Source organism: Ochotona curzoniae, unplaced genomic scaffold (assembly GCF_017591425.1).
Source record: "Ochotona curzoniae isolate NIBS_2020 unplaced genomic scaffold, NIBS_Ocur_1.0 scaffold_1852, whole genome shotgun sequence".
Taxonomy (NCBI): Eukaryota; Metazoa; Chordata; class Mammalia; order Lagomorpha; family Ochotonidae; genus Ochotona; species Ochotona curzoniae.
Genome location: NW_024467087.1, coordinates 22,672,875 through 22,696,765, shown reverse-complemented (window position 1 = coordinate 22,696,765; position 23,891 = coordinate 22,672,875). Strand labels below are relative to the sequence as shown.

The 23,891-nt window shown below is 42.7% G+C and overlaps 1 protein-coding gene and 1 pseudogene across 3 annotated transcripts; one reads left to right on the top strand and one right to left on the bottom strand.

Annotated features, from left to right (window-relative positions):
• Positions 1-441: 441 nt before the first annotated feature.
• UPF3B (UPF3B regulator of nonsense mediated mRNA decay) lies at positions 442-18,763 on the bottom strand. Of its 3 annotated transcripts, none has more exons than XM_040999666.1 (11): positions 18,495-18,763; positions 17,522-17,628; positions 17,253-17,359; positions 15,558-15,656; positions 11,731-11,841; positions 10,654-10,697; positions 10,064-10,246; positions 9,611-9,649; positions 7,222-7,382; positions 6,608-6,902; positions 442-1,425 (listed from the first exon to the last, which is right to left on the bottom strand). In XM_040999666.1, exons 1-11 carry the CDS (start codon positions 18,648-18,650, stop codon positions 1,276-1,278), a joined length of 1,452 nt encoding a protein of 483 aa, XP_040855600.1. In that variant the 5' UTR covers positions 18,651-18,763; the 3' UTR covers positions 442-1,275. The 3 variants fall into 3 exon arrangements, with proteins under 3 accessions (XP_040855600.1, XP_040855599.1, XP_040855601.1); XM_040999665.1 differs by lacking the exon at positions 9,611-9,649 and adding an exon at positions 7,811-7,861; XM_040999667.1 differs by lacking the exon at positions 9,611-9,649.
• A 1,586-nt stretch (positions 18,764-20,349) lies between these two features.
• Positions 20,350-21,942, top strand: LOC121169402 (annotated as a pseudogene).
• Positions 21,943-23,891: the final 1,949 nt, after the last annotated feature.

Here is a 23,891-nt window from a genome sequence, read left to right as displayed (position 1 = left end):
AGTTCCCTGTTAATGTGCCTGAGAAAGCAGCAAAAGATGTCGTAAGTACTTGGGGTCCTGCAACCATGTGGTAGACTTTGAAGAAGCTCCAGGCTTCTTAGTGTGGACAAGCTGGTTGGCCATTATACCAGGTGGAGAGTGAACCAGTAGACAGAAGACCTCTATTTTGTTCTATCTTTGTAAATCTACCTTGAATGGCATGAGACAATTTAGAAGTTTAAGGATATCATCAACATCTTGCTTTATACAGAACAACTCTAGTTAAGCATGATTTGATCCACTTCCTGGTGGACAAAACAAAAGCAGAATGCTACCGAGTGCGTAACTATGATCATTCATCCACTTTCAAAATTCTGAAGAAGTTAATCCATATTAAAAGTTTATTTCCTCAACACTAACGGCGATTTAATAATGGTAATAAACACACAGTATCATATTTGTATGCTGCTGATATTTATTAACATCAACACAAAATAAGTTAAGACGTGAAGCTGTTACTTTAACAGGAACAGATATTTGTGCAGTTTCCTTCCTGGAGAGGGTATGCTTTTAGAACCAGACCTAAGGTAAAACAAAGACTGAACTGTCAAGAACCAAACACAGGCTATGCTTTACCTATTAAAAGAAAAACTGCTGAAGACAGACTGAGATGTTTCAGAATATTCCTCATGTCAAGCTCAGGTAAGCAAACAGAAAAGTCATCATAAAGTTTTACGACAAAGGATATAGATACAACATGACTAGCTAGATTTTTGCAGTGAGAATTTGTTAAGTCCTTCACTGTACTTGAACTACAATTACATGCTTGCTGCTTCTACACTATACAAAGTCAACAGTTACCACCAACAATGCAAGATAGCAAGATTTGAACAAGAGTTCAAAGTGACTCTGCTCCACTCAAGCTAAGAAAAATTAAGGCAGGATTAACCTTTTTAGAGCCAGCTCTTTTGTTTTTTTTTTTCTTGCGTTGCACACAATCAAGTTCTTACTTGACACTTCCTGCCTGCAAATCACAACATGTGTCCTCATTGTTACGTTTGACACTTTACAATGAATTTGAAGAAAATGCAAAAACAGTGAAACTGTACTTCCAATTCTGAGCCTGCAATCGGGTTCCTGCTTTACCTCTAAACATACTCCTCTGCAGTGTACCCCACCAGCACAGCGACACCCTTCTCTTTCTCTATTCCTTTGCCCTGAGGGCACTTCTGCCTTCCTTAATACGTGCTCTTTGGCTGCCTGGACAGTCAGGATAGCTAGGGCCCTTTACACTTATCACTCCTCTCCCCCTTCTTTTCTATGGCTAATACCACTTTCCTGCTTTTTGTCTATTGCTGAATCTCCAGACTTGGTACTGTCATCGGGGGGACAAAGTCGATTTCGGCTTCGAGCTCCTGGTTGGTAAAGCTGCATCGCAGGGCGATCCTGAAGTAGAAATGCAATGTTAATATAATTAATAATAATAATACCGAATTAGAACAGTAATAATAATAATATTACAACAGTGCTAATAATTTTTTACATGGCATTTTCAGCACCAAAAAAAGGACAAAACCCCCAAAATGAGGGCATGGTACGTAACAGCTGCCCACTTCTGTCCTCTTGTCTGCAGAGAAAAACGACCATTTCATAAGTGGCATTTTATATGCTTAGAGTAAATTTTTGAGATCTATACCACCTAATTTTCTTAACTATGTCAAGTTGAAGCAATGAGGTTTTTTTTAAAATAACATTTAAAAATCTTAACTGTCACCCATCCCCCCTTCCTATAAGTAAACTGGCTGTAAAATCAAGGAATGCCAAAAGTAAAAGTGAAGACTTCAGTGGCTGCATCACTGAAAGTTTCAACTCAGACACTTGGTAACTTGCTACAAACATTTGTTTCTGATTCAGGTACAACATAACACCCCAGAAGATGGCAAGTTAGAGCTCAGATTCCCAAAAAAGCATCTAGAAAGTCATCATGTATCTCTTAGCTAAAAATAATACTTGGTTTAACAATATGATCCTGGAAAATTTAGATATATAATCCTATTTAAGAATTCAACCAGGGCCTGGCACCGTAGCCTAGCAGCTAAAGTACCTTGCCTTGCACATGCTGGAATCCCATATGGACACCAGTTCTAATCCTGCCAGCCCTGTTTCCCATCCAGCTCCCTGCTTGTGGCCTGGGAAAGCAGTCGAGGACTGCCCAAAGCCTTGGGACCCTGCACCCGAATGGGAGACCCAGAAAAAGCTCCTGGGTTTGGATCAGCTCAGCTCCTGCAGTTGCAGCCGCTTGGGTAATGAACTAGAACATGAAGATCCTTCTCTTTGTATATCTCCTTTCCAATAAAAATAATAAATAATAAAAATCTTTAAATAAATCAATCTTTAAAACAACAAAAAAAGGGCCCGGTGTCATGGCCTAGCAGCTAGCAGCTAAAGTCCTCACCTTGAATGAGCCAGGATCCCATATGGGCTCTGGTTCTAATCCCAGCAGCTCCACTTCCCATCCAGCTCCCTGCTTGTGACCTGGGAAAGCAGTTGAGGACGGCCCAAAGCCTTGGAACCCTGCACCCGTGTGGGAGACCCAGAAGAGCTCCTGGCCGTTGTGGTCACTTGGGGAGTGAATCACCAGACGGAAGATATTTCTGTCTCTCCTCTTCTCTATATATTTCTGACTTTGCAATAAAAATAAATCTTTAAAAAAGAAAAAATTATTCAACCAAAAATTCCATGTGCCTAACCTTCCCCTTTTCCCTGATTTATGAAAATCCCTAAAAGCACTAGACTAACCTAATTCCAACAAAATATTTCACTGTTTTCACCAGAAATAATATTAAAACAGCCGAGAATCCTCCCTATATACAAAGAAACAAGTGATGGGGCTGCCACTATGCAAAGAGACAATGTAACACCAACTAGGAGAAACGAGTAACACAGTGCAACATACAAAAAGATTTCTAAATCCTTATTAAAGACAAAAACAGAATTCAGCCATAACCTCAAGAAGGTGCTGGGGCAAAAATCATCACTGTTAGGATTGGTGAAGAAAGGGAAAGGAGCAAGGATTCATCTTCTCCTTGTGTAAACTGCTTTCAAATGAACTGAGTTTGTACATCACGGTTTTTTATTCCCTCCCAATGAAATAACGAAACTGAGCAAAAATTAAGAAAGACTGACAAAATACATAAGCCTACGCATTTGTTGCTTTCAACTTACCTGCAAAAAGTTTTTTAAGTAAGTATATACATTTTTTTTTAAGATTTATTTTATTTTTATTGGAAAGGCGGATATACAGAGAGGAGAGACAGAGAGGAAGATCTTCCGTCCGATGATTCACTCCCTAAGTGAGCGCAACGGATGATGCTATGCCGATCCAAAGCCAGGAGCCTCTTCCGGGTCTCCCACACGGGCGCAGGTTCCCAAAGCTTTGGGCCATCCTCGACTGCTTTCCCGGGCCACAGGCAGGGAGCTGGATGGGAAGTGGGGCTGCCGGGATTACAACCAGCGCCCATATGGGATCCTGGGCGTGCAAGGCGAGGACCTTAACCACTGCGGCACTGCGCCGGGCCCGTAAGTATTTTTAAAGATTTATTTATTTTCAGTGGAAAGAAAGACTTATGGAGAGAAAGACAGAGAAAGATTTTCCATCCACTGTTTCACTCGCCAAATGGCTGTAATGGCCAGGGCCACGCCAATCCAATTCAGGAGCCTCTTCCAGGTCTCCCGCACAGGTGCAGGGGCCCAAGGACTTGGGCTGTCCTCTGTTGCTTTCCCAGGCTATCAGCAGGGAGCTAAATGGGAAGGAGCAGCTGGGACAGAAACCAGTGCCCAGGTGGGATGCAAGCTCACAAGACTGAGGATTAGGCAGTTGAGGTATCATGCTGGACCCAAAATTTCAATCTAAAGTAGTGGTTTGTAAAATTTGTACAGTGAATACCCATATTCATCAACTGCTAACATTTTGTCACATTTGCTCATGTATTATTTTGCAGACCCATCTCTGAGAGTAATATTTCAACTTGAATTTCCAAGAACAAGGACATTCTATTACATAATCCCAATACAATGGCTGCTGACTAATCATGACATCACAAAGAAAAGGACACCCAGACATCACATACTTCCTGGTGTGATACAATTAGAAGTGTATGACACCACATATGGCAGTACAAGGACTTAAAGTACTTCAAAATGTTCATGGAACATGGAATTAGATTGGGCTCAGCACAGTAGCCTAGTGGTTAATGTCCTTCCTCGCCATGCTGCACACTCCTGGATCCCATATGGGCACCTGTTCTAATCCTGGGGCCCACTTCCCATCCAGCTCCCTGCCTGTGGCCCAGGAAAGCAGTCGAGGACGGCCCAAAGCCTTGGGACCCTGCACCCACATCAGAGACCCAGAAGACATTCTTGGCTACAGATCAGCATAGCTCTGGCCTTTGTGGCCACTTGGGGAGTGAATCATCAGATGAAAGATCTTCATCTGTCTCTCTTCCTTTCTGTATATCTGATTTTCTAGTAAAAATAAAATGAATCTTATAAAAGAAGCTTATTTTGATGTAATTTATAATGTTCAAGTGATATGCATTTTCCATGAAATTTTTGAAGATCCCTCAGGAACTTCCCCAAGATGAAACGTGAATATACTCAAGTCCCTAGATCAGGAGCTGCCTGTTTTTGTAACCTTGATGGTCCTACACACACTGTGGCCCCCAAAGCATAAGATACTTAACATCTGATCTTTTACAGAGCTTGTTTGCTGATTCCCTGACCAAAATATAACTACTTGTTAAAGTAAACTCAGGAGATAAATGTTACATGATAACACAGGATGTGTCTGCCAATCTTGGTGACAACCTTGACAGGATAAATCTATTTCATCCAGTATCAGAGTACCTGGAAGACAGTCTCTCCTTTGCTTATGATTAAGACTCCTGGGGCCTGGTGGCGTGGCCTAGTGGCTAAAGTCCTCGCCTTGAACACACCAGGATCCCATAGGGGTGCTGGTTCTAATCCCAGCAGCTCCAGTTCCCATCCAGCTCCCTGCTTGTGGCCTGGGAAAGCAGTTGAGGATGGCCCAAAGCTTTGGGACCTGCACCCGTGTGGGAGACCTGGAAGAAGCTCCTGACTCCTAGCTTCAGATCAGTTTATCTCTGGTAGTTGTGGCAACTTGGGGAGTGAATCATCGGACAGAGGATCTTCCTCTCTGCCTCTCCTCCTCCTCTATGTATATATGACTTTCCAATAGAAATAAATAAATCTTAAAAAAAAAAGATTCCTGCTAATTTCACTGCACTGTGGCAGGCAGTAGATGACAGCTCAAGTATTTGGGTTGCTATTACTTCTGCGGGATACCTGAATGGTGTTCCTGGCTCCTAGCTTTGCCTGACCCACCCCCTGGCTCTTGTGGGGGTATTTGTGGGAGTGAATCAATGGGGGGGGGGGGGAGATCTCTGTCCCTTTCTTGGCCTTTCAAATAAATAAAATTTCAAAAGGAGCGTCAGGCTGGTGTTGTGACAGTGGTAGAAGGCACTCTTGTAGTACCAGAGTCCTGTGTCAGAGTGTTAGAGTCCTCGCTGTTCTGCTTCCCATCTCACTTCCTGCTAATGTGCCTAGGAAAGCAGGCACTTGGGAAGATGGCCCAGCTACTTGGGACTCTGGTCCTTTAAGGGAGACCAAGATGGAATTTCTGGTCCCTGGCTTAGGCCTAACCCAGACCTGGTTGTTACAGGCATTTGGGCACTGAACTGTAAGAGAGATGTGAGTGATCGTTCTTTGTTGCTCTGACTTTCAGATAAACAATTAAATCTTTTAAAATAGAAGGACTTGTTTAGATTCAAAGAAAATTTAATGAGACATTTCAAGCAAATACAATTTGGAGCCTTGTTTAAATCCTCTAAAATAAATTAATAAAGTATTCAGGGCAATTTGAACACTAAGTAGACAGGATGTTAAAGAACTGTTACTTTTGGGCCTGGCACAGTAGGCAAGTACCTAAAGTCCTCGGCTTGCACGTGCCAGGCTCCCATATGGGCACCAGTTCGTGTCTCAGAGGCTTCACTTCCCTTCCAGCTCTCTGTTTTGTGGCCTGGGAAATGAGAGGAGATGACCCAAAGCCTGGAACCCTGCACCCACATGGAAGACCCAGAGGACCCAGAGGAAGGTCCCAGAGGACCCAGAGGAAGGCCCTGGCTTTGGATCGGCTCAGCTCTGGCTGTTTTGGCCACTTGGGGAGTGAACCAGCAGATGGAAGATCTTTCTGTGTCTCCTTCTCTCTATAAATCTGACCTTGCAATAAAAGTAAAAGTCTTTAAAAATGAAGGAAGGAAGAAAAGAAAGAAGCTACCTAACTGTCTAAGACTTGCTTCCAGTCGGGGTAGGAGTAGAGTTGATAATTGCTGAACCTGGGTGAAGATACTAGTCTATATTCCCTCCGTTCTTATGTAGGTGTGTCATTTCCATGACAAGTTAATAAAAGACCTAGTCTAAGAAAATAGGAAGTTACAGGTGAAAGTTTCCCTTTAAATATTCTACAATGGACAATGAGCTAGCTCTTTATATCTGCAAGAAAAGGGAAAAATTCCTCATGAAAAAAAGCAAGTTTAATGAAAAGCAGCACCTTGTTTCTTATGCGATCCCTCTTAACCACTTCCTCTTTCTTTTCAGTTTTTTCCGAGTTGCTTATTGATTCTGTGCTTTCAATCTTCTTTCCTTTATCCCGCAGTGCTTCTTTCTCTTTCTTCATCTCTTCTTCCTTCCTTTTAAAAGCCTTCTCTTTCTCATAACGCTCTTTTTGCCTACGGCGCTCTTCTTCTTGCCGCTTCAGTCTCTCCCTCTCTCTCAGGATGCGCTCTTGATCACGTTCATAATCCCGATCCCTGTCTCTGTAGTCTCTGCAGCTCTCATCTTCAGGTCTACATGAAAAACAAATCTGAGAATGTACCCTCAGAACTCTCGTAATCGTACGTGCAGGAACCCTGGGAGTGGGACTTGACCACTGCAACGATGCTACACATTTAGAGCAGAGTAGAAAATACTAGTGCTCTTAAAAAAAAAAAAAGACAGAAACTAAAAATCATTCCACCTAGATTAAGATATTAAAATATCTGAAACCCTCCTTTCCCCCTTCTCTCCTACTCAAATAGCTCACCCTCATTCAGTACGAATCGAGGACAAAGCGAGAGGTGCACCATTCAGAAATGAAGCACACGCAAAGCGCCCTCAACTACTGACCTCTTTGGCTTTTCATCTTTATATTCAATATCAGAACGCTTGGGTAATGTACAGCTTTGCCCACTGGCTCGCTCATCATTCAGATTCTCTTTGTCCAATTTCTTAGGTTTATCTCTTTTGTCCAATTCTTTTTCATCTCCCTTCTCTGGTTTCTTCAGCAGCTTTAAAGAAAATACGATTATTTCTATTTTGTTGAAGGATAAGAACTTGTCTTCTGATTCTACTAAAGAAAACAACATCCTAAATACTTAACATTTAGATTATAGAAAGCCCCCTATCTCTGTAGGAACTCAAACTTACAGGTGAACAACTAGTGCGTGAAGAGTAGTAATTTACTAAAAGGATGCTATTAATGTGAAAGTGTTATCCACTCAAAGGAAGTGGTTTAATCACTTTGTGGCAATAGGATCAAGACTCCTTTGGCTTTAAATGAAGCAGCTGTTAAGTGAAACATTATATATTTCCAGGTATGCTTTTGTAACAAACCAGCAAGCTAATATGACATGATTGGGAAATATCCCAGAGATTTAAAATGCTATCATTACTGTTGAACTGTTTTTATAAAGTATGGATTTGGAGTGGCACATACCTTGTGGTCACCAAAGGAGAGATCCATTGCAGGAAGAATTTTGCCTTGAGCCTGAGAATAACACACTCATGATGGGCCAATTGCATTACCATTACAGATGAATTATTTGGCATTTGATCGAAAAGTCCAAATGTCTTAACAGAATGGTGAAGCTCCATCTCTACTGAATAGGAACACTAAACTCAATGCCATATATAGCTGTATATTAAAATGTCATTCTTTCTTCAATTAAAGCTGCACATCTCTCTAGAATACTTTTAAGTGCTGAGTAGTCAGAGAGATTCTTAGGCAAAGTAAAAGCATTTGAAGTCTCAGAATGAAGTGTTATTCAAGGTTCATCTCAGGGTGAAGGCAGCATACAAGTCACCAAGCAAAAGAGAAAGCACAAGATTTGAGCATGGAGTATTTTGACACACAGGCAGTAACTGCAAATGGCAAGTCCAAACTGGACACTAAGAAGGCATCAGTGTAAAGTGAGGATACCATGTGCAGGTTTCATTGGAAGTGTTCTTATTTTTCTAATGAACATCCAGATTGGAAGCAAAGATGTTCATTAACACAATAAGAACTTGAATGAGAGTCTCTAGCATGGCTGGCTCTACCTTTTGCCTTGCTGATTGTTAGAAAGTGAAGTCACTTTGGGCATGGTGGAGATAATTCTACAAATTGAGGAAGGAATCCCTCATGCCCCACCAAGGCAGTTATCACCAATAATGAGTTCTATGGAGACCCAGGGACCCTAGCGAAATAAACAGCTGAGGTTTCAGGGGGTAAAAGATTCCACCATTATCTCTGTGAGATTTTCTCTGATTTTCACTAAAGTCAAAGGCACTTGGAAAAGTTGGTGGAAAAGTAGAATTAAAAAGTGTCTGAGGGGCTGGCACAGTGTCTCAAAAGGCTAATCCTCCACATGCAAGTACCAGCACCCCACCCCATTTGGGCACCAGTTTGTGTCCCAGCTAATCTACTTCTCATCCAGCTCCCTGCTTATGGTCTGGGAAAGCAGTAGGGGATGGCCCAAAGCCTTGGGACCCTGCACCTGTGTGGGAGACCCAGAAGAAGCTCCTGGATCCTGGCTTCAAATTGGCTCAGCTCCAGTCTTTATGGCCATTTGGAGTGAACCAACAGATGGAAGAGCTTCCTCTCCTTCTCTATAAATCTGCCTTTCCAATTAAAAAAAAAAAGAGAGAGAGAGAAAACTTGAGTGCAAACAAATTTTTGAAATGCATTTAGTTTTTGTTTCATAATATGCATGTTCCATAAACTTTTTTGAAGAGCCCTCATACTAGGTACTAGTACTTCCTTAGTAGTCCATTGGGAGCAAGGGCCGCTCAAGCCATGCCCTCAGAAGGGAAGCAGCAAGGTTGAGAACTTTCTACAAGTTTTCCTCTGCCTACATGCAATGTATTAATCCGACTCTTTGGCTCAGACTTATGGCTAGATGCAAGTGGGGAACAAGGAAAAGCACATTACGTGGACTGTATCTATCCCTGGGCCTCCTGCAAGGCAGCCAGATAGGAGAGGCATATGCAAAGAAGAGAACAAGCTATACAGGCATGGTTATCCTCTGGCTGAATGTCATTGAAGCTTCTAGGTTCACAGCAGAGCATCAGGAAGTCACCTGGGCTTCCTCTTCAAGTAGGAATTTTAAGTAGCTCAGCTTTTAGGAAGACTTAAGTCAATTTGAAAAGAGATTTCAATAAATAACACTACCACCACCACCACCGAAAGGACTTATTAGCTAAGACCTGCGTGTGTGACATGATACTAGGTGATCTGTATCATGTACTTGGTCCTTACATTTTTCTGATTCACAGCTTGTAACAGAAACCTGTGTACCTGAAGACAGTGGAAAACAAACAGATGAGGCAACTTCATGTATCAATTATGAAGGAAAAGCTGAATAAAACCCATAATTCATGCCAGCCAGTCCTAAGCCCTCATTTAGTATGAACTGAAAGAATAATCTAAAAATCGAACATGGTCAATGATAAAAAGAACAAAGATTGGCACTAAAGAAACAATAACCTCATGTAAACTACTTACTCCTTTTAAGTGATCGAAGTGATCTTAAATTTCAAAAAATATTAATTAGATCACAAGAAAGATTTCTATGAGTTTATTCCTCCCCCAATAAAGTATGAAAACAAAGCAAATACCTCATTTACATCAACACAAGATGCATGCGTATTTAAAGATGTGGATACATGCAATTTGCAGCAGCATGCAGTCAATTTAAATTCTTTTTCATACCTTTATCTTTGGTTCATCCCTTAATTTATCCCTTTCGGGAACTCTGTCTATCTTCTTCAGCTTTTCTATATCTTTCCTTTTTCGTTTCTCTTCTTCCTTCCACTTTCTTCTCTCTTCTTCCCTTTGCCGTTTTCTTTCTATTTCTCGCCGTCTTCTTTCTTCTCTCTTTTCTTCTCTCATTCTCTAAAAACAAACAGTAACACAAGCCTTCAAATAAGATAATCTTCATGAAAAACCCCATCAATCCCAAAGGTGGAGTGGACTCCCATTAAACTAGATCATCTACGTCCTCCTTAATCTCCACCCCACCAGAAAGGGACAGAGAATGAAGACAAGGACCTGCTAAGGTCAGCCTTCTCCTGCTGCCCTGAGATTATTTCCAGGGGCTTTCAGAATATCAAGGCAAGGTCTCTGGGATAAGCTAAAGCCTGTCCAGGTTTGCAGAGTGAACTCCAAGTCCAATAACTACGGTGAAATAGAGGATCAGAGAGTGAGACTTATGAGCCCAATGCTTAATGAATAATGGTGGGGTATTTATAGAATGTGAACCAATGAAAGTATTCAAAGAACCATAAAAACAAAAGGTTTACCTGCTTGTTTTTCAGGAAGCTCAAAAGTGGGGTTGTCTTTTTAGCTACATAAATGTAAACAGATTATTAATAATACTCATCATCCTGTATCAAGGATTCCATTTTCTGACATTCCCTGCCATCCACCCAAGGTGGGAAAACTATACCCCGTAACAAGAAAGTAACAACTGTATTATTGGGAAGTAGTTTTTACTGTATCCCATTTTAGTAACACAGGTTTAAAAGCTTCTTAGAAAGCGAAGAAATCAAAATTAAGACAATGAAACAATGTTTAAAAGAGTAATTCCAGTTAGTAAGAATTAAGTACAAAGAACATTCACTTGTTTTACTTATTGGAAGGAAATTGGGGGAAGAGACCAAGATGATCAAACCCTTTTGATCATATAATTCTGCTTCTGGGGGTTCATTCTAAGAAAGTTACCAGAAATGAACTTAACTATTGTATCTACAATTTAAAAATCAAATATTAGAGAATAATATTTCATTTTCAACATTGTAAACAATGCTATTAATTCTAAAAACTATCATTCTGAGTACATACTTGTTTTTGATATCCTAGGAGTGGAAATCTTGGGTCAGACTTTATTAGTGTTTAGTTACTAATACTACAGGTTGTAACACCTAGCACTTTTATTCATGTCCAAGCTAGAATTTCTCAAGAGGTTTTCACTTTTGTGAAATTCCTTTTTTGTGTGTGTGTGTGAATTCCTTTTTTGTTTTGTATTATCAGGTCAAAAGCTTTTTTATAACTATTAACTTTCATTACTACGAAATATCAATTAATCTTCAAAAGGCTTACACCTCCTATCACTCTTCAAAGCTTTTACACTTCTAATTACATTTGCGTGACTCGAAAGAGGTCATGGAGAATTTGTCCCATCCTAGCAAGGCATTCTCATAATCTTGTGACAAAACTCTGTGAGATTATCAGCTGCATTTTCCAGCAGAAGAACAATCTACAACAAATTTTGTGACTTGTCCAAGATCACACAGCTAGCAAGTGCTGCGAGCATGAGACAGATTTAACTCTCAAAAAACGATGAAATACCAGTCCCCTAATTCCTTTTGTCTACTTACCTATTAATTCTCTGTTTTTTGCTTCTATTTCTTCTAGCAGTGTCTCTGGAGTGGATGTCATTTTCTCATTGTCTGTGGCATAACTTTCTAAAAATTTTCTATATTCTGGATCTAAAAAAGTGTTCAAGGAACCAGAAAGTATAGTAGACTTTTTAAAAAAGGACAAATAGTATATAGGATACTTAATTGTGTATTTCATAGAAGACTTAAAAATGAATCATGGCATAATTGTAAGATAGATTATTTAGGCCTTAAATGATCACATATAGAAATGCTGCTGCCAGTATCCACAGAGGTCAGAAAAAATGAAACACCATACATCATTACAGAACCACCAATGGTATTACAGTTTACTTATTTTACTTTTTGGGTTTTATTTATTTGAAGGGCAAATAAGAGGGAGAGAGAGAGAGGGAGACAGAAAAAGGGCAATAGCTATATAGAGGGCCTGGCACAATGGCTCAATTAGTTAATCCTCCCCTCGCAAGTGCCAGCATCCCATATGAGTGCCAGATTGTGTCTCAGCTGTTCCACTTCTGAATCAGCTCCTTGCTTGTGGCCTGGGAAAGCAGTTAAGGGTGGCTCTAAGCCTTGGGACCCTGCACCCACGTGGGAGACAGGAAAGAAGTGCCTGGCTTCAGATCAGCACAGCTCCAGCCATTGTAGCAAACTGGAGAGTGAACCAGATAACGGAAGATCTTTTGCTGTCTCTCCTTCTCTCTACAAATCTGCCTTTCTAATAAAAATAAATCAATCTTGGGCCTGGCACAGTAGTAGCCTAGTGGCTAAAGTCCTCGCCTTGCATGCGCCGGGATCCCATACAGGCAGTAGTTCCTGTCCTGGCTGCTCTACTTCCCTTCCAGCTCCCTGCTTGTGGCCTGGGAAAGCAGTCAAGGACAGCCCAAAGCCTTGGGACCCTGCATCCATGTGAGAAATCTAGAAGAAGCTCCCGGCTACTGGCTTCAGATTGACTCAACTCTGGCAGTTGTGCCCACTTGGAGAGTGAACCAGCGGATGGAAGAGCTTTCTGTCTTTCCTTTTCTCTGTAAATCTGCCTTTCCAATAAAAAAAAAAAACAAAAACATACAAATCTTAAAGAGCTATACAGAGTTATCTTTCATCTACTGGTTCACTTCCCAAATGCCAACAACAGCCAGGGCTGTGCCAGCTGAGGGCCAAACACTTCATGGGGGTCTCTAATGTGGGTAGCAAGGGCCCAAGTAACTGGGTTATTTTGTGCTACTTTCCACAAGGAAAAGGAGGTAGCTGGACAGGAAGCAAAGGAATTGGTAATAGAACTGGCAGGCATATGGCATGCCCACGGTACAGTGGCTGAAGTGGCTGGTACACAGTCGTAGGCCCCTAGCTAATCTCGGGGACAACTATGGAACCTTCTGAGAGTATTAGGTAAAGTATTTAACAATCCCTGTATGAATATACTTTACTTTAGATTAACAAAAAATATGTTCCAAAAAGATAAATCAGGGGAGAAATCCTATATGTGGCACTGGAAGTGAGAGTAATTCCTGAAGTTTTCTCCTGGATACCTCTGCCATCAGAAAGGTTACAAATCCGAATCAATATACTGCTCTTTAAAAAAAATTATTTTTATTGGAAAGGCAGATATACAGAGAGGAGGAGAGACAGAGGGGATTTTCCATCCGATGATTCATTCCGCAAGTAAACTCAACGGCCAGCACTGAATCGATTTGAAACCAGGAGCCAGGAATCTCCTCCAGGTCTCCCACACGTGGGTGCAGGGTCCCAAGGCCTTGGGCCATCCTTGACTGCTTTCCCAGGCCACAAGCAGGGAGCTGGATGGGAAGTGGAGCCGCTGGGATTAGAACTGGCACCAATAAGGAACCCCGGGGCATTCAGGGCAAGGACTTTAGCTGCTAGGCCATTGTGCTGGGCCCAATATACTGCTCTTTTTAAAGATTTATTTTTGTTGGAAAGACAGAATTATAGAGAGGAGACAGAGAAATAGAGATCTTTCATCCATGGGTTCACTGCCCAAATGGCCACAAAGGTTAGGTCTGGGCCAGGCTGAATTCCAAAATCAGGAGCTCCATCTGGATTTCCCACATGGGTGGCCCTGACCCAAGTACTTGGAGCATCCTTTGTTGCTTGCCCAGGCACATTAGCAAACAGCCAGATCAAAGCACAACAGCCAAGATTCAGGGGCCAGTACAGTGGCTCAGTGAGCTAATCCTCTATTATGTGATGCTGGCATCAGTTTTGGCCACCAGCTCAAGTCCTGGCTGCTCCAATTCTGAGCCAGCTCCCTGCTTTATGGGCACCCTGGCTCTTGCTTCAGATCACCTTAGCTCTAGCTGTTGCAATCATTTGGGGAGTGAACCAGCAGAACATTTTTTTAATTATTTCTGTCTCCCCTTCACTGTGTAAATATCCTTTCCAATGAAAATAAATAAATCTTTAAAAAAATATTCGAGTTAAGTTCTCACCCAAGATAACAAGAGTTAAGCAACAGTTGTCTGACGGCATAATGTTAAATAGCTCAAAATCTGAAGGTAGTTTATTTTCAGTGTCAATCATTTCAGCTTTTCACTTCTTATGTTTATGTTCAATTGAATTACTATGTCTATAATTAACTGAATACTGAAAGCCTAGAAAATAGGAGTGGTCACTTTACTTTGTATGACACTATTTAGGTATGGGCATTTTCTCAAATAGCAGAAACCTTCAGACTTGGGAGACCCACATGAACCTCCTGGCTTTGTCCTGGTCTAGTCCTGGCCATTACAGCCATGTGAGGAGTGACCAGCAGATGGAAGAGCTCTCTGAAACTAACTCTACTTGTCAAGTAAATAATTTTTTAAAACAACAGCAAAATATTGTGCCCTATTTAAAGTACTTTATTTATTTTCATCTACTTGAAAGAATAAAAGAGAGTGAGAGCAAGAATCTTTTATCTACTGGTTCATTTCCCATGCACCCACAACAGCTAGGGTCAAACCACACTTGAGCCAGGAGCCAGGAACTCAGGCTGGTCTACCACTCTGGGTAGCAGGGGTCCAAGTACTTGAAACATCAGGATGCATTTGGAGGAAGCTGGATGAGGTCAACCCAAATAGCAGCTTAACCCACTGGGCCACGTCACCTATTCCAAAGTATTATCGTTGTTATTTTAAAAGATTTATTTATTTTTATGTGAAAAGTGGAGATACCAAAAGAGAAGGAGACACAGAGACAAAGATCTTTCATCTGCAGGTTTACTCTGGGCCAAAGCCAGGGGCTTCTTCAGAGTTTCCTACGTGGGTATAGGGACCCAAGCACATGGGTCATGCTCCACTGCTTTCCCAAGCCATTAGCAGGGAGCTGGATCGGAAGTGGAGCAGCCAGGATTCTAACCAGCGCTCATATGGGTTCCCAGAACTGCAGGCACTGCTGGCACTTACCTTACTTGCGAAGCTACAGCACTGGCCCCCAGCCAAGGTATTATTTTTAAAAAGCTCATAGCAGGCCTGGCATAATGGCTCAAATTGGCTATTTCTCCTCTTGTAAGTGCCAAGATACCATATTGGGCATCACTTTGTGTCCCGGTTGCCTCACTTCTGATCCAGCTCCCTGCCTGAGGCCAGGGAAGGCAGTGGAAGCTGGCCCAAACCCTTGGGACCCTGTGCCCATGTGGGAGACCCGGAAAAAGCTTCTGGCCACTGGCTTTGGACTGGTTCAGCTCCAAGCACTGTGGCCATTTGGGGAGTAAACCAGCAGGTAGAAGATCTTTGTCTCTCCTTTCTAATAAAAATCAATGTTTTTTAAAAAGGTCATAGCAATAGCATACTGTAACTAGAATTGTAACATACCATCATCAATAGTTCCAACTTTCGTATCTCTTTTCTTAGTCTTCTTTTTGGCAGCCTTTTGAAAAGGTGCAAATTCTACTATAGCAGGATATTCCTGACCTGTTTAGAAAAAGAATTACTTTTATGAAAAAGGAAAGGTCAAAAATGGATACAACGTAATCCACTCACTGCCTCCTAGGTCTCCTTTCACAGCTGCTATCTGAATTGGATCTCCCAAATGGCTTGCAGCACATGGCCACAATTACAATCAATAATGCTACAAAAGAAGCTCAAAATTCACACTGATAACATAGTGAAGACTTGGGAGGGAAGTGAAATATTCACTTAAGATTCAACTTCTAAAGTGTGATTGTTTTTGATATGCAAAATGAAGCCTAATTTTCATTGTAGATGTAAAGCACAATAAAATAACTCCAGCTGATCAGAATGAATCCCAAAGTAATTCTGATTTTAGGTATCCCAGTAAATCCAGAATTACAAAAGCTTCACAGCCATGAGACCTTGGAGAAAGGATAGAATAGATAAATCAGGCTGAAACAGGGGTGGTGTAAGATAGGCTTGGCAAGACAGAACTAAAGGCAGACTATGGAGGACTATGACTACCAGGCTAAGGAGTCAGATCTTTTTTTTTTAATGACAATTGTTAACAAAAATCACTATGTTCAAAAAGAATAATTTTTATAACAGCAGACTAAATTAATAAATTATTCAGAAGGAAAAAATCCTGTAAGTTTAGAGAAAGCAGTTGTCCAAGTATTTGGTGACAAAGCCCATAAAGTGAAAGTACATAAGTTCAAATGAATAGAGACGAAATTGACAAGTCATCACTTGTTTTAAGTGCAAAGACTATAAAAATAAATACAAAAGTTCAACATGATTCATATCTCTAGGGTAAATAAGTAGGAAATCATTGCTCTCTACCAAAGAAAGTAGAAGTGGAAAAACAGCTGTGTTCTCATTTTTTACAGGTATGTTCCCTGACAAGGATTTAATTTTTACCAAAGTAACACTGAAAATACAAACCAACACAATCAGGTCATTCGCTTACGATTAAAAAGTCAAAAACAAAACAAAAGCAAATGGCAGCTGCTTAGATTCTCTGGATGAAGACTGTATGCAGCAGATACAAAACAGAAAGCCTTGAGGCAGCGTTCCCCTATGACCAACCTGGCCACAAAGTAAGAGATCAAGTCTGAGGTTTTAATTCTCTCCTATAAAACTTTGTGAGAAAATTAAACAGTATGCCATTGGAACTACTGACCTACACAATCCAAATTAAATAATTAAACAAATGTTGGTCCTTGAAGCAAGAAGAGAAGTAAATACTTAAAACTTTCACACAAGTTTAAAGTCACTTATCACTATTGTTGCTGAAACGAAATAGTCAAAACAACAGATCTAAACCAAGGCAAAGACACTGGTTACGCGAGGAGAAAACAGTGGCACCTTCATTCAGTTGATCAAACTAAAACCCGGTTTAATAAAAATACCTAAAAGCTGTGAAAAGTCACATGTCTCTAAGACTGCAATGACCTTATCCGATTTGTAAAACTCTAAATATTGCACAATTTTTCACTCACGATTTACAGAAGCCACCCAGGAGGAAGCCACAGAGACAACATGGTGATGCGCATGTCATCTTAAACATAAAAGTAACACAGCCAGCCACCCTCTACTTCCCTTATGAGCACTCACCTTTATTGTCAAGGAATACATAACCATCAAACCGATCCCTGAACAAAATAATGTCCTCTTGGTTTTTAAAGTTGATGTATGCTCTGGCATACATATGAGGATACAGACTGCAGAGAGGAAAGCAATTATGTAAATAGGCTTGCAGGTGTCTAGCTGAATTACAAGCAGGTACATATTAAAGAGACCGATTCAAAACTCAAATAGAAAAGATCAGGATAAAAAAGAATTGAAGAAATCTTTGCCATTTACCCCTCCCTCTTTCGTTTTACCTAGTATCATTAGAAAAAAATTCAAAATAATCATGCTCAGGCATAGGCTGAAGATGTTCCTGAAGCTGTTCCTTGGTCAAAGTGGGAGGTAATCTTCGAATTACCACCTTAGGGAATAAATAAGGAAAATAAAATCAGTGCGTAAAATTTTCATCAGACCTGAAAGAATCATCATCCGTGAAGAAAACTGGTCCGTAGAATATCAAAGCACATAGGAAAACTCTGAAAACTCAGCAGTTCAGTGCCCGAATTATCATGATAGTCTCATGATTTTTTAAAACTCTGGGAAATAAGAATAATTTGCAGCAAAGAAAATCCCACCTTACGCTCTCAGCCTGCATTCCCGACATTTCCCAGGTTTGCGCATCATTTTCTATCCCCCACGTAGCCAGAGTTTGAGTGGCCAAACGTTAGTAAGCCAACTCTAGTCTTTCGGAACGCACCAAATCTCGATTTAGTAACATTTCTCTCCCGCCAAACACATCCTAAAACAGAATCATTGCTGCATCGGCTTAAATTCAAAGCGCTAATGAGGACCCCCACTGGAAAAAAGAAAATCAACCATGGCTCTCCAAATAGGATGCTCTTGATCTTCCTTGTATTCCGAAACCCCCGCCCTCCCTCCAAGTTACTTCCATTAACATTGTAACCAGAACCGCTGCGGTTCCCTCTTCACTATTTGCTAATACACTCCAACCCATCTTTTAATTCCTCATTTTCTTTATTTCGGTAACCCGTTTCCACTATTACATCGCTGCGCTGACCTAACCCCTTCACGTCGTGGGAGTCTTTGCTTTCTAGACTTCCCAGCCCGCCCCCTCCCCATCTCGGGCGAGCAGACCGAGAGGTGATTTTCATTCAGGTTCAAGACAGAGAGGAACCAGTGAGAGCCACAGGGCAGCCCCATTCCCGGCCCTACTCCACAAGCAACGGACCCGTCCCGCCCTCTCCCGGGCCAAGAGCCGGCCGACACCTTGCTGAGCGCCTCTTTCTTCTCTTTATTGCGATCTTGCTTGTCGTCCCCTTTGCCGTAGTCCCCCGAAGTCCCGCCGCCGCTGCTTGTAGCTCCTTGGGGGGTCAACAGGGTTACTCGCTTCTCCTTAGGCCTATAGTCCTTCTCTTCCTTCATGGCCACGGTTATGCCCAGAAGAACCTCCGTCGAATCTCAAATGCCGCTACGCCGGGTACCTACGACTCCCGGGCAGCTTCCCATCATGACTCCGCCCCCCCAATAAACGCCCCTAGTGATAAGCCAGGACCCGCGTTCCAATTGGGTCCCTCCGGGATATCGCGAGATTTTAGGACCCGCGGCTTCCTTCAGTGGAAAGGTTTTTAACACCTGGTCTTTACTTCCTGACTGCCGAACCCCAGCGTTGCCCAATCCCCTCGTGACTCAGACTCCCTCGGGACCCGCCCCGTGCGCGTCATTGGCACTCCGCCATCTTGACTAGAAATGACTGTTTTGGGGACTACAAATCCCGGCATACAAAGTAGCTGCCAGTGTTTCTCAGCTCGAAAGACGGGTTTTGAGGACGACATTTCGCTTACTTTACCTTAGGTAACACTTTCTATCACTGAGTTTAAATTGTGATTCTTGTGAAGCTGGTGTTGTGGCTTAGCGCCGCCTGCATGACCAGCTTTCATTATGCGCAACTGACTGAATCCCTTCTGCTCCACTTCCTATCCACCCCCATTCTAATGGACTGCAAAAGCAGGGGAGATACTTAGCCCAGGTGCTGGAGTCCCCTACCACTCACGTGGGAAACTCAGATGGAACTTCTGGGTCCTAGCTATGGCTTGGCCCCGCCCTAGCTCTCCCAGTCCAGAGGACCGTCCCATCCCTCCATTCCCTCCCCCCGCCGCCTTTGAGCTCATCTTGGGTGTGTGAACTTACAGAAGGGGTATCTCTCTCCCTCTCTCTCTGTCAAGACAACTTTGAATAAAAATAAACAGATAAGTCTTTACAAAAAAAAAAAAAACACAAACTTTCTGGTTTCCGAGGATTTAGAATCTCTTTCCAAATCTTGATTGGGAAACCCAGAGACAAGCACAACATAACGATACTTTACAACAAATAAAATCAGTATGCATGAGTTTTATTGACACCCGTTTTTAGTAAAAATGGCCCTCTCTTGGGACCGCATGCCAAATGAGTTCGTGCCCCAGATTCCAGCTGCCTGGCAATCACACTTTGGGGAGGGCGGGGGACAACAGCTGACTTCAGGGATTTCAATCCCGGCCTCCCACATGGAAGACCTCTGCGGAGTGCCGGGCCCCTGGTCCTGCCGGACACTGCCCAGAGTCACTAGGGACATTTGCCAGGAGTGAATCATCTCTATCTCTGTGACTTTCAAGTAGTTTTTTTAAAGAGTAGATCCTGGAATCAGTGTTCCCACAGGGAGGGGGAAAGTAAGACTCAATTTCTTTTAATTAGGCTCTTCCTGCTGCCCACTTTTAACTTTAAAAAGGATCTGCTTGGGTATGGTGATGTGGTTCAATAGCTAAAACCTCACTTTGCAAGCGCCTGGATCCCATATGGGTGCCAGTTCCTGTTTCAGCTGTTCCACTTCACATTCAGCTCCTATCTTGTGTCCTGGGAAAGCACTCAAGGATGGCCCAAGGCTTTGGGATCCTGTGCCCATGTTGGAGATCCAGAAGTTCCTGACTCCTGACTTTAGATCGGCTCAGCTCCTGCCGTGGTGCCCAATTGGGGAGTAAATCAGAGGGCAGTAGATCTTTCTCTCTGCCTCTCCTTTTTTTCTGTAAGTCTGTCTTGCCCAGAAAAATAAGTAAATCTTTAAAATATTTTTAGGAAGTGAAGGGCAGCCATGGTATGGGATGAAAATGAAGTGAATTTTTTGGTTATCATCATTGATATGAACCCAACATGGTGGGGGAAGCAAACATTGAAGGAGTCTCAGTTTACCTTGTCAAATGCATAGATGCTGTGATGGTGCTAGGAAATTCCTCTCTGTTCATGAACCACTCCACCAAGCTTGTTGTGATTGCTAGTCACATTCAGGAAAGCCGATTCTTATATCTCGAGAAGAATGGCAGAGCTGGAGACTTTATTGGAGAGCCTGGCAAACCACCTGCTGAATTTAACCCTTCTGGAAGTAAAGATGGAAAAAATGAACTGTTAACGATAGCGAATGAAGTTATTGCAGAAGAGAATAAAGACCTAATGACTGGGCCTGGTGTAGTAGCCTAGCAGCTAAAGTCCTCATTGTGCACAGCACCAGGATCCCATATGGGCACCAGTTCTAATCCCAGCTGCCCTGCTTCCCTTCCAGGGCCCTGGTTGTGGTCTGGGAAAGCCATCACGAGCCATCATGGATGACCCAAAGCCTTGGGACCTTACATCCACATGGGAGACCCAAAAGAAGCTCCTGGCTTCGGATTGGCACAGCTCTGCCCACTGGGGGCTGCTTGGGGAGTGAATCATCGAGTGGAAGATCTTCCTCTCTGTCTCTTCTCTCTGTATATCCGAGTTTCCAATAAAAATAAATAAATACTAAAAATGATCTCATTAGCAAAAATTACTTGAAGGGGCAGCATGCAGAAACCCTACAGGCACGATTCCTGGCCAAAGCCCTTTGCTATACTCACAGAATGAACAAGGAGGTGAATGATAATCAGGAGATGAAGTCCAGGATGCTGGTGATTCAGGCTGCAGAAGAGAGCGTGCTGCAGCACAGGATCTTCATGAATGTCATCTTTGCAGCACAGATGGACGCCTGCAGTTTAGACACCGACTCGGGACTCCTCCAACAGGCTTGTGACATCACCAGGGACTGTACCTCAAGGTGTCTCAGATGCCCTCCCTCCTGCAGTACCTCCTGAGGGTTTTTCTTCTGGATCATGATCATAGATCACAGTTAATCCTGTCACCCCTGTCCAGGTTGATTATAGGGCTGTTTGCTTCTTTCATTGAAACCACATCAAGATTAGCTATGTGGGCCCAGCGTGATAGCGTAGTGGTAAAGTCCTTGCCTTGCACATGCTAGGATCCCGTATGGTTGCCGGTTGTAATCCCGGCGGCCCTGCTTCCCATCCAGCTCCCTGCTTGTGGCCTGGGAAAGCAGTCAAGGATGGCCCAAAGTCTTGGGACCCTACCCTGGCTTGGGAGACCCGAAAGAAGCTCCTGGTGCCTGGCTTCAGATCGAATCAGCTTTGGCAGTTGCGGCCACTTGGGAAGTGATTCAGTGGACGAAAGATCTTCCTCTCTGTCTCTCCTCTCTGTATATCTGCCTTTCCAACAAAAATAAATGTCTTTTTTTCAAAAAAAGATTAGCTACATATGTTCTGTGTGCCTGTCCATATTCTGCAGTTTCAGCCCCATCTGCATCACATGCAAAACAGCCTTCTAGATGTCTCTGCATCCCATGCTCAAGGCCAAGAAGCTTAAGGTGTCTGCATAATGGAGGCTTTCCCTGTGTGGCAGCAGCCGAAGGAGCAGCTGTAGCAGTGTAGGGGGCATCCTTCATGTCATGTGGCTCCTTACAGGAAGGGTGGCCACAGCATTGCTCCTGTCATGCTTCGGGGAGGAGGGCAGCTACTCTGCACTGTGTCTCCACATCCTCTCTGCTCAGCACGACCTCTCTGTCATGTTTGTTTAATGAGATGGGCATCTGTGAAAACCCACTCACCCTGCCTGACCTGGGTGATGGACAGCCTAGGAAAGCTGACCACAGCTCTGGACAGGCGCCACTGATAGCAACTGCCAAAGTGAGACAACAGGTGACTCCATGGATGTTTCGAGTGGGAGTTCTGCTGAGACCCCAGCCGACACTGTTCTCAGTGTAGTTTGCCCTGAGTGGTACAAGCCATCACAGCAGCGTCACTGAATCGCCGTGGACTGTGGTTTCATGTGACCCAGGAGAGCAAGTGCAGAAAGCCACTAGCAGATTTTCCTTCCAGAACAGCTGTGTGAAGTGCTTGCTTGTGAAAACTGATGCCAGGGTTCTGAAGGGAGGCTTGTTGGGGAAAATGGACTCTGCTAGTATGTCCCCAGGTTGAACTCTATCCCGTTGTTAATGAAAAAACAACAACAAATAAACAAAACCCACCTTCATGTTGGAGAACTATCCTCTAAAAGCTTTGGCCTGAACATTGAAAAATTTATGTAATGTAAAACAAAAATTATTTGCAATTTTAACAATAAAAATGATTTTACTATTTAAAATAAGTATTTTTTAAATAAATAAACATTTTTTCAAAGGGGGCCAGTTCAAGACTCAGCTGCTCCACTTCCGATCTAGCTCCTTGGTAATGCCTCTGGGAAAGCAGTGAAGGATGGCTTAAGTCCTTGGGCCCCCACCACCCACTTGGGAGAACCAGATGGAGCTCCAGGTTCCTGGCTTTGGAATGTCCCATCCCCGGCCATTGAAGCTATTTGGGATGTGAGCCACTGGATGCAGCATCTCCCTGTCTTTCTGTAGCTCTAACCTTCAAATACATAAGAGATTTTCAAAAACATTTTATAAATTATTTTAAAAGATCACTCTAAAATTAGACAATATTTGTATTATATGACATTGAATGTAAGAACACCAGCACTTTATTTTTTAAATAGTTTTTTTTGTTGTTGTTGTAAACGTGGATTTACAGAGAAGAGAATACAAAGAAGATCTTCTGTCTGCTGGTTCACTCTCCAAGTGACCACAACAGCTGGAACTGAGCCAATCTGAAGCCAGGAGCTTCTTCCAGGTTTTCCATCCAGGTTCTGGGTCCCAAAGCTTCGGACTGTCCTTCACTGCTTTCCCAGGCCACCAGCATGGAGCTGAATGGGAAGTGGAGCAGCCAGGACACAAAGTAGTGGCCATATGGGATGCCACCAAGTCCAGGATTTAGCCACTGAGCCATTGCACTGGGCCCCACCAGCATTTTGCACACAAAGAAAATTTTAAAAACAAAACAAAAAATACCAGCTTCCAAGCTTGAAGTTTGGCCCAGTGGTTAAAATGTTGATTAGTATGCCTGTATTCTGTACCGGAGTGCCTGGGTTGGATATGTGGTCCTGACTCCTGTCTCCAGCTTCCTGTGGATGCAGAAACTAGAAGGCAGTGATGATGCTAAAATAATTAGGCTCCTGAGCCTATCTGGGATAGCTGACTTGAGAGCCAGGTCCGGGCTTTAGTCACAGCACAGTCCTCACCATTATTGGCATTTGCAGAGTGATTCAGCAAGTGGCAGTGCCCTTTCGATAGATAGATAGATAGATAGATAGATAGATAGATAGATAGATAGATAGAATAGAACTGACACCATGGCATAGTAAGTTAAGCCTTTGCCTGGAGTGCTGCCATCCCTTAAGTCCATTGGTTACAGTCCCAGCTGCTCCACTTCTCATACAGCTCCCGGTTGATCT

Coding starts and splice junctions, on each gene's coding strand:
- UPF3B (XM_040999665.1), bottom strand. CDS start 18,650: ATGAAGGAAGAGAAGGACTATAGGCCTAAGGAGAAGCGAGTAACCCTG. Junction 17,360..17,521: donor TTTTTTTCTAATGATACTAG/GTAAAACGAAAG, acceptor TCCTCTCTGCAG/TCTGTATCCTCATATGTATG. Junction 7,383..7,810: donor TCTCCTTTGGTGACCACAAG/GTATGTGCCACT, acceptor TTTTCTTTAAAG/CTGCTGAAGAAACCAGAGAA.